Consider the following 13,678-nt stretch of genomic DNA (forward strand, 5'->3'; position numbering starts at 1 on the left):
ATTCCTCTTGCTAACCATTTCAAAATACAATCGCAACAGCAATACAATCATTTTCAGACACCCAAGAAACGACTAAAAGGCAAGACTTCTCACCTCAGAAGCCTCACAGTCACCATCTATTCATGATATTCCAGCAGAACCAGTCTTGTTACTTTTGAAAAGGTCGAGCTGCCAGGCGAGGTGCTGGGCTGCTCATTGGAGCGAGTCGGTAGTTCGGTTCATGGCAGCAAGCTAACGTAGGATGCTAGCACACTGGCAGAGACAGTGGAGAACCTGATGCTCTATGTTCGTCTAACACAAGTGTCACCCTGCCCAAATGATTTACTCTCATTTTCAGTGAGCGTTGCCATATTTGACATGTTGGTTGTGAGATGCTGCTGCTGCACGCGTGTGCATGACTGACAGCTTTCTACTTTTCTGCTGACACTTCAAGGCAATGCCCATATCCACCTCTTTTGTCTCCTTGAAGCTCAGCCATTCATTCTGCCAGTTATAAAAGTATCCCTCTGGGTTCTCGTCCTTGTTTGGAGTACATCCCAAGATCTTTTTTGGGTTTGGGTCTTTCTGAGGACTCACCTGATCAGTGTTGATGAGCTTTCGCCAGGTTTTACGTGTTTCATCATTAATTCTTGTCTTTTTCAGATAACTTCGGCTTCAAGCCGGACGACAGGTTTGATTGTGGTGCCAAAGCCGGGGATGTGTTTGGAAGTCAGAGGAGATTCCCACAGCCTCTGTTTTGGGACTATAAGGTACATCATTTATGGGAAAATCAAACACGACAGCCTGAATAGCATCGCATTGATCACATTTGTAGATGGCGAATAGTAACAAGCAGTAAAATTACTCATCAGAATAGAGAATCTTCCATGTCACAGGGTTCAATGGGTGTTGGAAATCCTTAAGAAGTGTGCAGAATTTAAAGCTCTCGAAATTGTAATTGTATTACTTTAATGATAATTTGCTCTCTGACTGAAAAGTTCACAATTTTGATCAAGAAATAAGTTGGAGAGGCTCGGACTATGCAGTTTACCACAACTGTAAGGTGCTGGAAAAGCTTGAAAACCGTTTTAAAAGTGCTTGAATTTGGCGATGGAGAAGGAGTAGGAATCCAGATTTTCTCCGCGGGTGTGAGGAATAACCAAAGCAGTTTTAGAACCAGACCAGGTGAGCGTAGTCCAGCTGGACGAGGCCACGTTCAGGTGTTTCACTCTGCTGCTGCTGCTCAACACCGGCATCAGCGTTTTAACAAAGGGGAGTTATTATCAAGCCTCGGAGACGACGCCTGGCCGGGGCTCTGAGCTCAAGTCCGGCAGTGGCAGAAGTAGACAGACGCTCACATGTAGCAGTGTCCCCCTCCTTGTATTTGAGCTTGTTCTAATACCTCTCACTTGTGGTTTCTTCGGCAACAGTTGAATTTGATTGGAGAGAGAGATGAAGTACCCATTCACTTCTGTGACAAATGTGGTCTTCCCATCCAGCTGTATGGACGGATGGTACGTTCCTCTTGGTCTGACAGTTCCTCCAGAGCAGAGACAGGTTCATGCCTAACTCTGTCCTCTCACTCCACAGATCCCCTGTAAACACGTGTTCTGCTATGACTGTGCTCTGCTTCATGAGAAGAAGGGAGAGAAGATGTGCCCAGGGTGAGCCCCCACGACCTTTTTACTAGAACACACGAAACTCACCAGAATGAGAGTATTTGGTTCACTTTAAAGGTCAGTCCACCGCGAGTGACCCGAGGTTCTCGCTAATTCATGACCAAACCAATGTATTCTTAAAGGGAATAAACAAAACAGGGAGTTCTGGGATTCCAGTGTGGAGCCGTTGCTTCTTCGTGTGATTCAGCTCCGCGTGTTCTGCTGCTGCGTGACATCCTGCCGTTTGTCTCTGTGTTCAGTCTCACCCTCTACAGCTGCACGGACCCTGTGCAGCGGATCGAGCAGTGCCAGCGCGGCTCCCTCTACATGTGCAGCGTTGTCCCGGGATGCAAGCGCACCTACCTGTCCCAGCGGGACCTGCAGGCCCATGTCAACCACCGCCACATGAGGGCAGCCAAGTCCTCTGCAAGCCGCCAGGAGCCTGTGCACCTGCCCCCGACATCAGAGGTTCCTGATCGGTTCCGTGTTCCACCACCTCACCTGACCAAGAACCACGTTCACCTCCCCAACCCACTCCAGCACAGCAGTCATGACCCCTACAGCCAGCCACCGCCCCCCTCTCCTCACGACGGGCCGCCACCAAACTCCGGTCTTGGTCCTGAGACTTTCCGAATCGCCACGGTAACGACCCGGAAGCACAGCAACCTCATCACCGTGCCCATCCAGGATGACTCCTCGTCTCGCGAGCCTCTGTCTGGTGGGCCAGTCCCTGGTCAGCCACCCCCCCACCACCGCCCCGGTGACTATCCTGGCCAGCCACCTGTTGTATCCCACTCTCACCACATGATGGCGCCTCCGCAGCAGCACTTTGGCCCCCCGCCTCCTCCGCCTCCACCTATCAGCCACCCCATGCAGCATCCCCCCCAAGGTTCTGGGACACCTCACATGGTGTACAACCAGGCCCCGCCTCCCCCCATGTCCACAGCCCCCCCACCAATCACCCCACCACCAGGGCACATCATGGGCCAGATGCCCCCCTACATGGGCCACCCACCCCCAGGACCTCCACCACAACACAGCGGACCCCCCGTCAACGGCCCCCCTCCTCATCACTACAATCCTAACTCCATGCAGCAGTTCCCTGAAGACCAGGGCACCCTCAGCCCCCCCTTCAGCCAGCCAGGAGGGCTCAGTCCAGGGATGTGGCCTGCACCAAGAGGGCCCCCGCCTCCTCGGATGGCCGGGCCCCCGCCCCAGGGCCAGATGCCAGGGCCACACCACCCGGATCAGGGCCGCTACCGACCCTACTATCAGTAAACTGCCAGCTGGTGGGCTTGGTGTGTCCTGTCCTGCTCGTGTGAATGTGGCGGTGAACCTCAGGGTCGCAGCACGTAGGACTTTGGTTTTGATGAACTGCCCAGCACAGACGTGTATGTGGTGCACACTTTAGTCGTGAACATTCTGCAGCGCAAACATAGACCTGGAGAAGAGAAGGAATGTCCCTTTCATAGCCTAAAGTACATATTTCTGTATATGTCTGCTTATTTCACCCATGTGTACTGTACTTTGAGTTCACTATGTCTCAATAAATTTTTAACAGGCAACTCCATCTCCTCCTGGTTTGATGTGGCGCGTCGCTGGCGGTTTGTTATCAACAAGCAGCGAGGAAAGTTCCATCGTCCCTTCGGTCTGTCGGCTGGTCTTGTTCTGGTTCTGAGGGAATGTGGACCCAGCATGTCTGTTGGTTGGCTTTCCCGTGACGATCAGAAGTGAAGACATCATGTGGTTCAAATTCTGACCCGTTGGTGCTGGTGCGTTAAAAGCTGTCTGTTCCGGGTAGACTGAGACCCTGGCGGCCGCTCAGACTTCTGCAGGTTCTTCTTCATCTCTTGCCAAAGTTCAAAATATATTCGATGGAAACTTCCTGTGAAAGACTTCAGAAACGTGGTGTCGTCGCTGCACGGGGTTTCAACGGTGCAGTGTAACTGACAGCGTTGTCATGTGACTCGTTGATACGCTTCAGAAGAAGAAAGCATTTATGGCACCTCAAGAGTGACCATCAAATCCATGCGACCTGATTGGTGCCCGTAATTCCAGCTCAGATACACAAGAACCAGGTTCTGATTCTGATTCATGATGAATAAAAAAAAATCCAACTTCTGATTCCATTTGATGGGCGGAGCCTATCCCAGCTGTGGATCAGGCTGGACAGGTCACCAGGTCATCGCAGGACTCCCTCACAGAGACTCAGCGCCCCACCGCCTGCTGGTTTGGAGTCTCGTGTTGTGTTTGGGTTCCAACAGTCGTCGTGTAGTCAAGGTGACCTTGACCTTCCCCTGAAGGCCAAGTGAATGTTTGGTGCACAAAGTGTGACGTCACTGTTGCTACCACGTGACCTTGGGGTGTCTCGTAGGGATGGACAACACATCAGGTGGGAGTCGGTGTAGCGTGGCTGACTACGGTGCAACGGCGTTGTCGCAGTTCATGAACACGTTTCGGTGACGCTGTCTGATTCCTTATGACCCTCGGGACCTGCATGTAGTGATGACCTTGTGATGTCACGCAAAAAGAAAAGGCTAGAATTTACGGTGTCGTGACCTGTGGATGCGGGCGGGCTGGCCCGGGCCACTGCACTCTGTCACTTCAGCGTTTTCTCATAAACCAAGAATACTTTTTTTTTTCAAGTGTCACAAAAATTTTCATTGTCAAGAAAATACAACTGTACAACATATAAAATACATCGCACCTAAAATTGTCACAGATTCACTTTGTACAGTATAAAAAAGCAAGACAACGAAATTCCTTCAATGTTCACATTACAGTGCATACTAGTCATTGTATCAGTGTATTTTTACTGCGAAAATCATGTACTCTTGGTATTGTCCACCAGAAATGCTCATCTTCCTCAGAATTAGAAACGTGTCTCTGGTTCCGACAGCTGGGAAGAGAGAATTCTTAGGTCAGTACATTTAATTTTTAACGCTGAGAAATAAAAATGTGCTTCGACAAATCGGACACTTTTTTTCTTTCCTTCTTTTATCGTTCAACATTTTCTTTTGGAAAAGGACAACATTTGAGTACAATTCTGACTTTGCTCTCAGAATTTGTCATTATTTCAGAATTGTGCTTAACTTAAAGCACAACTTTTGCAAATGAACCTTTCAGTATTTGAGCTGCTGATACGTACATTTTTGTCTCTGCTCCTCACGCTGCCGCCGGGATGGTGAACCGTGACTGTTGTTTGAATCTGCAGGACAAATCTGAACGTCAATCACCCTTCAACAGAAGAGCCGTCAAACTGACACTTTTGCTTTCCACATGGAAGTACTTCAACATCAGATCCAGCGCCTTTTACCAGCTGGTGAATATAACATCTGACAGTCCTGTTCATCTGCTAAAAGCCTCTAACGTCGATATTCGGGCCTGCCAGTCCAGCGCAAAGGTGAGCGGCGTCGCTACCTTGCCGTAATGGGGGCGGATTTCCGTGCAGTCAGGATGTTTGTGGAGGATGTGCAGCATGGCATCATGCAGCGTCAGGAAGAACATGGAGGGCTGAACTTCGTCATCAAAGAAGCAGCACTTGTGAAGTTTCTCCAGGATGTCAGCTGCAGGCGGACAAACAAGAGAGCTGCAGCTCGTTTGGGAAGAAAACGCATTTACCGTGAGGAAGATGAGCCCTGGATCCCTGACATAATGCTTGAAGATGTGTGACGTTTGTGCTGCACAGAGGGAGCAGCTGGCCAACGCTCGGTGACGCCTCCCCACAGTGTTGGCGGGAAAATCCCAGGAAAATTCACCTGCTACGCTGTCCTGGCAACAGAGTGAGTTTGTTTGGCATTTGGATGATTAAATTGATCCCTTTAATGTTTTTCTCAGGACATATTGGATTAAAACTATGTTCAAGTCCTGACTGATCCCCCCCCCACTCAGTTTAGAGATGTCTTACTCATTACATCCACCAGATGTCACCGTGTCTTTCAGCAGTTGCCTTTTGAGTTTCCCTCCATTCAAGAGGTTAGTAACAAACAAACAAACAAACAAACAAACACACAACCAAACAAACTCACTCTGTGCTGGAATTTGAAAAGAGCAACATTTTCTATCCACATATTTTAGTGTCAGGGATCTTCCTTCTTAAAACTGTCAATAAATTCAACAAATAAAAAAAATCATCTTCCAAAAACGAGTTCTACCAAATACTTAGCGGTAAGCATAAGACAATAAAATCGAATGGGTTTTACAATGCAATGCAAGAGTGTTTGAGTTCACACTGACGCGTCAGCAGCTTCCTGTGAGGAGTTTGAATGTCACGCCAGTGTTTATTCAATCAACCTTAAATGATCAGGAATAGATTAATAAATATGGATGATGATCATTTTGTGTTTCTGTGGGAAATGTATTGTTTTTCCCATCCGTTTCAGATATTCAGACTTCTTGCTGTACTTTTAGGACATTTCCTTCTTTTGATGTGGCTAAGCCTAAAATAGTGTAACCGGTCTTGTTAGCTTGTCAGTCATCACTATCGATACACACCGGCGCTGTCTCAATACGTTTGATTGATTGATCAATCACTTACGATCACATGCTACAATGTAGACCTCCACGTCCACTCGAACCATCTCCTTCAGCGCCTGCAGCAGATTAGAGAGGGTCAGAGAGACGCAGCTCAGGGGAACACCAGCTGACTGTGAGGAGGAAGCCAGCTCACGGTTTTGAGTCCCTTCAGAGCTGAGATGTCCAGGAAGGAGACGGCAGAGAAGTCCAGGATCAGGCTGTGGATCTCCACCCTGGGAACGAGGATGTTGGCGGGCAGCTCGGCGTTCCAGTTGATCCGGGCGGGCAGGTCCTTGAAGTCAGTCGGCAGGTCCAGCTCCTCCACGTTACTCTGATCCTCACAATCCTTGATGGGCCCGCAGGAGGTGCTGAGGAAGCCTTCCTGAGGGGACAAACACAGCCCTCTGACAGCTGAAGCTGGAGGAGTTTCACAGTATTGCAGTACAAATACATGTTTGCACTGCTGAGTTGCTGCGTGAGAACAGGAGGAGACGACATCAGCCCAGAAACAGAGTAACTAATACTTGGACTGTGTTGCAGGAGGAAAGTTGGAGCGAGAACCTACTTTAGTCCAGCGCAGGTCTCCTCTCTTGAGAAGGGTCCGGATCCTCCTCACCGCTTTATTTCTCTTCCTCAGCACCCTCAGAGGGTTGAACCCCACCTGCGTGACAGCGTGAGGGAAGTTTGTCCCATCGGATTTTGTTTCAATGGAACAAATTGTTGCTTTTCCCCACAGAATCAGATGAAGGTGGAAACCCTCCTCAGCTTTGATTCAGATCTTTAAGACAATTTTATTCTGGAAGGAACATTAATTGGATCAATAACAGCGGGAAGATTCTGTCTGTCTGTGACTCAGTTACTTCAGCAGCAGCCGCCTGGTTGCAGCAGCATGCAAGTACAGGAACCCCAGGGTCTAAAGAGGACCGGGGTCTGAGGAGGACTGGGGTCTGAGGAGGACTGGGTTCTGAGGAGGACTGGGGTCTGAGGAGGACTGGGGTCTAAGGAGGACTGGGGTCTGAGGAGGACTGGGGTCTAAGGAGGACTGGGGTCTAAGGAGACCTGACGTTGACGGGGGGCAGAGGTTTAAAGTGGACTGTGGTCTAAGGAGGACTGGGGTCTAAGGAGGTCAAACTGAGATTAGTGCGTTATAATTTGGGTCCCTGTCCTCACTGTCAGGGAGGTTAGTGATGTCTTGCAGTGATGCAGTGGGCGGGGCTGTGGACTTACAGCTTCCACCAACTTGCTCCTGAAGAACTCGATGTTGGCAAAGAAGATTGGCGACGGAATCCTGAAGATTTTCACTCCATCCGGCTCGAATATCTGCAGAGGATCATCAAATCACACCAAACCACACAAAAGCCTCTCAGACGTCAGGCAAACAGGAAACTGCGGTAACACAAGGAAGGCGGAGCAGACGGTGGCAGACCAGGAGGGAAACCCTCAAGGTGCCTGGTGCCACCATGATACTGGTCTGAGATCAGCAACATGAAGCCACTCACATCGATGTAGTCCTTTCTGTCCCTGTAGATATCAGTTGCCTTGATGTTGGCCAGCACGCTGCAGCGAGGGCTGGGGGAGAGGGAACACGTGAGAGGGAACATGTCAGAGGAACACATCAGAGGGAACATGTCAGAGGGGACACGTCGGAGGGGAAGAGGGAACATGTCAGAGGAACACGTCAGAGGGGAACACATCAGAGGGAACATGTCAGAGGGGAACACATCAGAGGGAACATGTCGAAGGAACACATCAGAGGGAACATGTCAGAGGGGAACACATCAGAGGGAACATGTCAGAGGGGAAGAGGGAACATGTCAGAGGGGAACACATCAGAGGGAGCAAGTCAGAGGGGAACACATCAGAGGGAACATGTCAGAGGAACACATCAGAGGGAACATGTCAGAGGAACACATCAGAGGGAACATGTCAGAGGGGAACACATCAGAGGGAACATGTCAGAGGAACACATCAGAGGGAACATGTCAGAGGGGACACGTCAGAGGGGAACACATCAGAGGGAACATGTCAGAGAGGAAGAGGGAACATGTGAGAGGAACACATCAGAGGGAACATGTCAGAGGGGACACGTCAGAGGGGAAGAGGGAACATGTCAGAGGGGAACGTTGTCCTGATTCCTGAATAGGCTGTAACTTTGGTGGAATGTTGTACTGACAACTGAACCCTGAGGACGACACTGAGGAGCTCCACACCGAGACCAGCGGCCAGTCCAAGATCCAGGCCCAGTAGGATGGCAGCAGCACAGGTCCCGATCCACACCACCTGTGCAGGTGGGGGGGGGGGGGGGTCCTTGGTTAGAGCCAGATAGTGGTGCCCAGCATGGCTGCATGTATTTTCTGTGTGGACTCACGCAGTCAGGCTTGTCCCGCCTCCACAGGTAGGGCACGTCTCTGAATTGCAAAAGCATCCCCTTCAGGTTGACGATGACTACGGCGCCCAGCACCGACTGTGACAAGAGAGGAGGCGGACCCAGTTAGTCTGACCCGCCAATCCCTCCGCGCGGCTAGCAGCCAGCGGGGGCGTTACCTTTGGGAGGGGCTCCAGCAGGAAGCCAACGGCCAAGGTGACAATCATCACTATGACGGCTGACAGCAAACCAGCGACCTGGAAGGAAGAAAAAGCCGTCACATGATCGTCACGTGACCGGAGTTCAGGGCGACGTCCAGCTTTTTGAGTCACACTGAGCTGCGTTGGAGTACCTGCGTCTTGCCACCAGTACTCTCTTGTACTGCGGTCCTGGACAGAGCAGTACTGGCTGCAAAAGACTTGAAGGAGGCGCCAAAGATGTTGCTGACTCCGAAGGCTATCAGCTCCTGGAGGGAGGGGGTTGGGTGGTGAGACACAGTCTTACCAGCTCACCTGAGGCCGTTGACCATGTTGTAAATGTCACGTGACTGGTGTATACCTGGTTCCCGTCGATGGTGTAGTCATGTTTGACGGAGTAGACCTTTGCCACCGAGAAGGCCACAGCAAACCCCACGATGGCCATCGGGAAGGCGTCCATTGTCGTATCCTGGATGATTTGAAGGTCCGGGGCCACCGGAGGCTCGTACCTGAGATAGAATGGAACACACAGGTGCTCAGGGGGCCTGGACTCTGTCCACAGCAGAGCCTTCTATGTTAGTGACGCTTTGGATCGTTGGGTGACATTTCCAGAACGAATGAAAGGTTTTGTTTGGGTGCCGTGTCTTTTACCCTTTTGGAATCAGACCAACAACGTCAATGCCGTATTTCTTCTTGAAGTCAAATGCATAAGAAACTCCACAAGCAATGACGGTCTGGAGGAGACAACGGACAGCAGGACGATGCTGAGAACCTCTGAGCCAACATGCAGGTTACTGAACTCATGGACACATCAGTGATTAAATATCAAAGTCAAGGATCAAAAACATCGTTATCATGACTGGTGTTTAATAAAACAGCCTGTGGACCAGGGGTCACTCGACTCACCATGATCACCTCGATGGGGATGGGGACAGGCAGCTTGGACTTGAATATGTCATTGACCTCCTTCACGATGAACACCACCACCATGATCACCAGGGAAATCACCACATCACACACGTTGGCGGAGGTTATCTTGTTAAAGATGATTTCCAGCGTCTGAAAAGGGGAAAAAAAAGACCTCATGTCCAACCGTCCCGGGAGCCACGCAGGGAGGATGATTCCCACTCACGTATATGATAGAGAGAGGTCCGCTGATTCCTGGGACCTGCAGCCCCAGCACAAACTTCAGCTGCGACACCAGGATGTGGACCGCAGCTGCTGTGGTGAAGCCAGACACCAGCGTGTCTGACAGGTACATGACCACAAACCCCACCTGCAGCAACCCCATCGCCAGCTGGAAGACACACAAAGGCCCTGCAGTACTCTGAAGTACAAGCATCCTCTGTGCCTCTCTGAGACAGACTCGAGTCAACATGGACCAGATGCAGGGAGTGAAGCCAATGCCAACACTCCCCCTGATGGCCAGCAGGGGGCGACTCCCCCGACACGACTGGCATTTCTCTCCATACTACAGAGCCAGATTCACTTGTGCTGATAGAAGAATAACTTCAACTCACCAATTCTGCAGAAACTCAATGAGATTTACAGATACAGAAACACGACTGAGGTCATGTCATCGTTCAAAAGCTGTCGACCAATCAGAGCTCGCTGTCACGCACCAGTCGTGACAGCAGGGTGTAGCAGTGGGCCCAGTGACCAGCAGGGAAAGTGCAGGTTTATGTATGCGTGCCAGAAGATGGAACCTTCGTGTATCACACGCAAAACATTTTTGCTCCGTAACGTTCATTTGTTGTTTTTCAGCCAAGTCACGAGTCAAGAAGATAATGAGGACATGATGGAGAGCGAACCACATGATGGTGCTGCTGACTTGATGCGCCAGCGCTGCCTCAGAGGGGCTGCTGCTCGTCTCTGGTAGCAGGCTGGGGGAGGAGCCCTGCAGGAGCCCCCCCCTCACAGGGTGGACGCACTAATTATAATTATTGTTGGCATTTGTTAATGTGAGAGTAGGACGTCTAATGGAGGGGGCGTTTGGATGCTGGCGTGGTGACATGGACTCTGAGAGAGTGAGGAAGTAAAACTGTCTGTGTGTAAGTTGAGCCTGCACTTTGCAGTTGTGTACCGCTGGGATTCTCAACCTGCTTCGCTGTTGTGTTGACCAGCCGTGATTCCGTGACGTGTTGGTTCATCAGTAGAAGCAGTAAAGTGTGGCTCACCTGCATGACACCAGTGAGAAAGGTGATGGAGGAGGCCACCAGCACTCGCTGCTCGTCTCTCGTCAGGCCTTCAAAGCCTGTGATGTTGGCAGGCGGACCCTCATCTGGTACCAGCCGGGTCACCACCGAGCCAATCATCAGACACAGGACTGGGAACGGACCTGCAGGGAGAGACACGGTGAACCACAACAGGCTTACCGAAGTACAACGTCCAAACACTCCCACACTGGCCTCACCCACGGAGATGTGTCTGGAGGTGCCCAGGAAGAAGTAGATGATGACGGGAAAGAAAGCAGAGAAGAGTCCGTACCAGGGCGGCAGGGAGGCCAGCAGGCAGTAGGCCAGACCTGAGAGTCACACAGCACAGGGTTACATCCTCACTGCCAGGGGTGTGTGGTGAAGGACTATCAGGAGGTGTGTGTGTGTGGGGGGGGCACATAGGCCACATCCACTGTGGGATAAAACATCTGAGGAGTAACAAGACGTGGCTTCCTGGAAACAACCGTCCAACTTCTGGAGCAGCGGAGGAAGTGATGAGGACCGGTACATTCACTAACCTACAGCCAGGGGTGGCATCGATGCGAACGCCACAACCTTTGAAACACCATGTAAATAAATATGGAGGCAGATTCATGTGCAAATTCACGGCTTGGATTCATAATAATAACACAATAATGGTGCTTATATGAAAATAACTCCCATTTTTGTGCAATATTTCTGTGTGTAAACCAGAGATAAACAGCCTGTTATCTGCTGATGGAGGAGTGGCTGACTGGAGGGTTGTCGTCTCTCTGGTTACACAAACATTCACGATAGAACGGTGACATTTAGAAAGCGCCATCAAACTGGAGCAGCCTCTTCCTGTCACAAAGTTCATGTCATCACCAGGAAACTGCAGTTAAACTGAGCGCACAAAAATTGTCAATTGCAAAGTTTCATGAATGTTTGTTGATGTCTAGTTGAAGGTGTCAGAGACATTGGACAGAGATGGAAACAGACATGTTTTCTGGTTTGGTTTGATACATTTTGTCCAGTTTTGCCACGAGGGGATGAACGGCTGCCATCACAGCGTCTTTCTCTCACCTTGTAAGACAGCCACGAGTCCCGTGCTGACCCCAGACACGATGTCACTGAGCAGCCACTCTTTGAGCCGGTAGATCTTCATCCAGCCGATGATGGGCAGAAGAGAGAGAGCTGCGTTCTTGGCCCGTTTACCGTCACATCTGACACACCAGAAGGAAGCAAACAAGACCTCATGAACATGCTTGAATCCAGGCACTCCATGGGGGTCAGAGGAGGTCTCAGCAGTGAACATGAGCTGTTTTTTATGTTCGAAGTGCACTTTCAAATCATTGTCATCATAATTATCCACTTATGTGAAGAACCGCGTAAGATAAGAAACACTCAGATTCAACATTGATAAAACACCGAATACATGATGGTGTCTGGCCTCGTTCCCTCACCATCTTTTCATCTCGATACGTGTGGTATACGCTTGTTCTGTCACCCTCATCACCTCTATTCTTCAGCAGACTTGCTTCCATGTTGTGTCTGTTTTTGCCCTTTCAGGAATTCTTCTTTGAATGTATTATATTTTCTTGCACATATTGTCGAGGGTGGTCGCTGACCTGCTTCTGTTGCTCTGACGGCGTGAGAATTTACACGAGTGTTAATAAAGTTTAGAAGGCAGGAAGGTAAAATCAACCGCCACCTACAGTAAAACATTTTAGGATGAATTCAAATCAGTTAACATTACAGAGAACTCATCTTGCAAGAAATGTTGTACAAATATTTGTTGTTTAACAGACTGAAGTTGATCTGTTTTACGCTGCTGACACACCAAGTGGGTTTCTATAAAACCTGGTGTGCCGATGACATCCGTACCAGGCAGCGCAAGTCAAGAAACATGACAGTCAGCTTCACCTCCATGTCCAGAGCCTGGCAGGAAACCAAATGCATGCCCCTTACATGAAGAACTGCTTGATGTGGTCCAGCATGGTCTTGCGGTGTCTGTAGACCTTCTGGTGCTTCTCTGCAAAGGAGTCCTCGGAGTACAGTGGCCTGGTGACCGCGTACTGCTGCGCTGCTGGCCGCATCATCCTGCCCCTGCTGCCTGGGCCGCCGCTGCTTCCTCTCTATGTAGCTCTGACACCCGTAATGACATTAGGTGAGGACGGCGGTCCTGTCCTGCCTTTGAACATCACTTACCAACCAACATTAAGGGCAAACAACAAAGGTCCAGACCTCAAAATACAGACAGCGCTCATGAGCCAGGACATATACTGTCCCAGGAGGGATTTATCAGGATCTATATGAGCTCTAGTCAAAGATTAACACCCTCAGGGTTGTAATGAATCTGAAGCTGAAAGTTCCTGACTTTCCAACATTCTTTTTCACTCTGAACCACTTCAGCAGATATTTACTTCCTTCAGCTGGAGCTGGAAATGCACCAGCACATTTGGTGATGCCTCCGCCAACACTCAAAAGCTTTAGGCCAGGTTTTCTCCTCTCATCCTCATCGAAAGCCCAGCAGCTATGCCACATACCTGACAGGAACCTAATCCCTCAAGTCCAAGGCTTCCTTCCTCGTCCACCAGCTCCTGGAGATCAACTGGGACTTCTGACCGTTTTGCCATCAATAAATGCCACCTCTGCTGATAATCCCGACAGTAATTATTAACAGATGAAATCCCTGTTTCGCACAACCACTGGACGCCTGCCTTCTCCTTGACCATTGTTCTTACTGATATCTTTAACCTGCAACTTTCAGTGGACGCTTTCCGCCCC

General features: G+C 50.1%; 2 protein-coding genes across 5 annotated transcripts in view; one reads left to right on the top strand and one right to left on the bottom strand.

Annotated features, from left to right (window-relative positions):
- cbll1 (Cbl proto-oncogene-like 1, E3 ubiquitin protein ligase) overlaps nucleotides 1–4,696 on the top strand; it is a 6,389-nt gene extending 1,693 nt beyond the window's left edge. The window contains exons 3-7 of one of the 4 annotated variants that reach the window (XR_015112385.1): nucleotides 643–749; nucleotides 1,410–1,493; nucleotides 1,570–1,643; nucleotides 1,898–3,115; nucleotides 3,199–4,525. Coding sequence is in view for 3 of the 4 variants with exons in the window: in XM_086201340.1 (XP_086057466.1) it covers nucleotides 643–749; nucleotides 1,410–1,493; nucleotides 1,570–1,643; nucleotides 1,898–2,915 (1,283 nt within the window). In the remaining variant the exon portion in view is untranslated. Of the gene's footprint in view, nucleotides 1–642; nucleotides 750–1,409; nucleotides 1,494–1,569; nucleotides 1,644–1,897 lie in introns of all 4 variants that reach the window. The other 3 variants (XM_086201340.1, XM_086201339.1, XM_086201341.1) reach the window with 3 other exon arrangements.
- Nucleotides 4,252–13,678, bottom strand: LOC147262466 (chloride anion exchanger-like). Its single transcript, XM_086201338.1, has 21 exons — nucleotides 13,438–13,678; nucleotides 12,860–13,036; nucleotides 11,975–12,114; nucleotides 11,128–11,238; nucleotides 10,892–11,052; nucleotides 9,847–10,011; nucleotides 9,621–9,773; nucleotides 9,366–9,448; nucleotides 9,076–9,223; nucleotides 8,870–8,983; nucleotides 8,697–8,774; nucleotides 8,521–8,616; nucleotides 8,326–8,432; nucleotides 7,652–7,721; nucleotides 7,380–7,472; nucleotides 6,718–6,813; nucleotides 6,307–6,534; nucleotides 6,175–6,229; nucleotides 5,058–5,203; nucleotides 4,786–4,845; nucleotides 4,252–4,536 (listed from the first exon to the last, which is right to left on the bottom strand). The coding sequence occupies exons 2-21, from the start codon at nucleotides 12,988–12,990 to the stop codon at nucleotides 4,510–4,512; spliced, it is 2,262 nt and encodes a 753-aa protein (XP_086057464.1). The 5' UTR covers nucleotides 12,991–13,036; nucleotides 13,438–13,678; the 3' UTR covers nucleotides 4,252–4,509.

Source organism: Aulostomus chinensis, chromosome 4 (genome assembly GCF_037954235.1).
Source record: "Aulostomus chinensis isolate RoL2024-O1b breed Wild chromosome 4, RoL_Achi_v1.0, whole genome shotgun sequence".
Classification (NCBI taxonomy): Eukaryota; Metazoa; Chordata; class Actinopteri; order Syngnathiformes; family Aulostomidae; genus Aulostomus; species Aulostomus chinensis.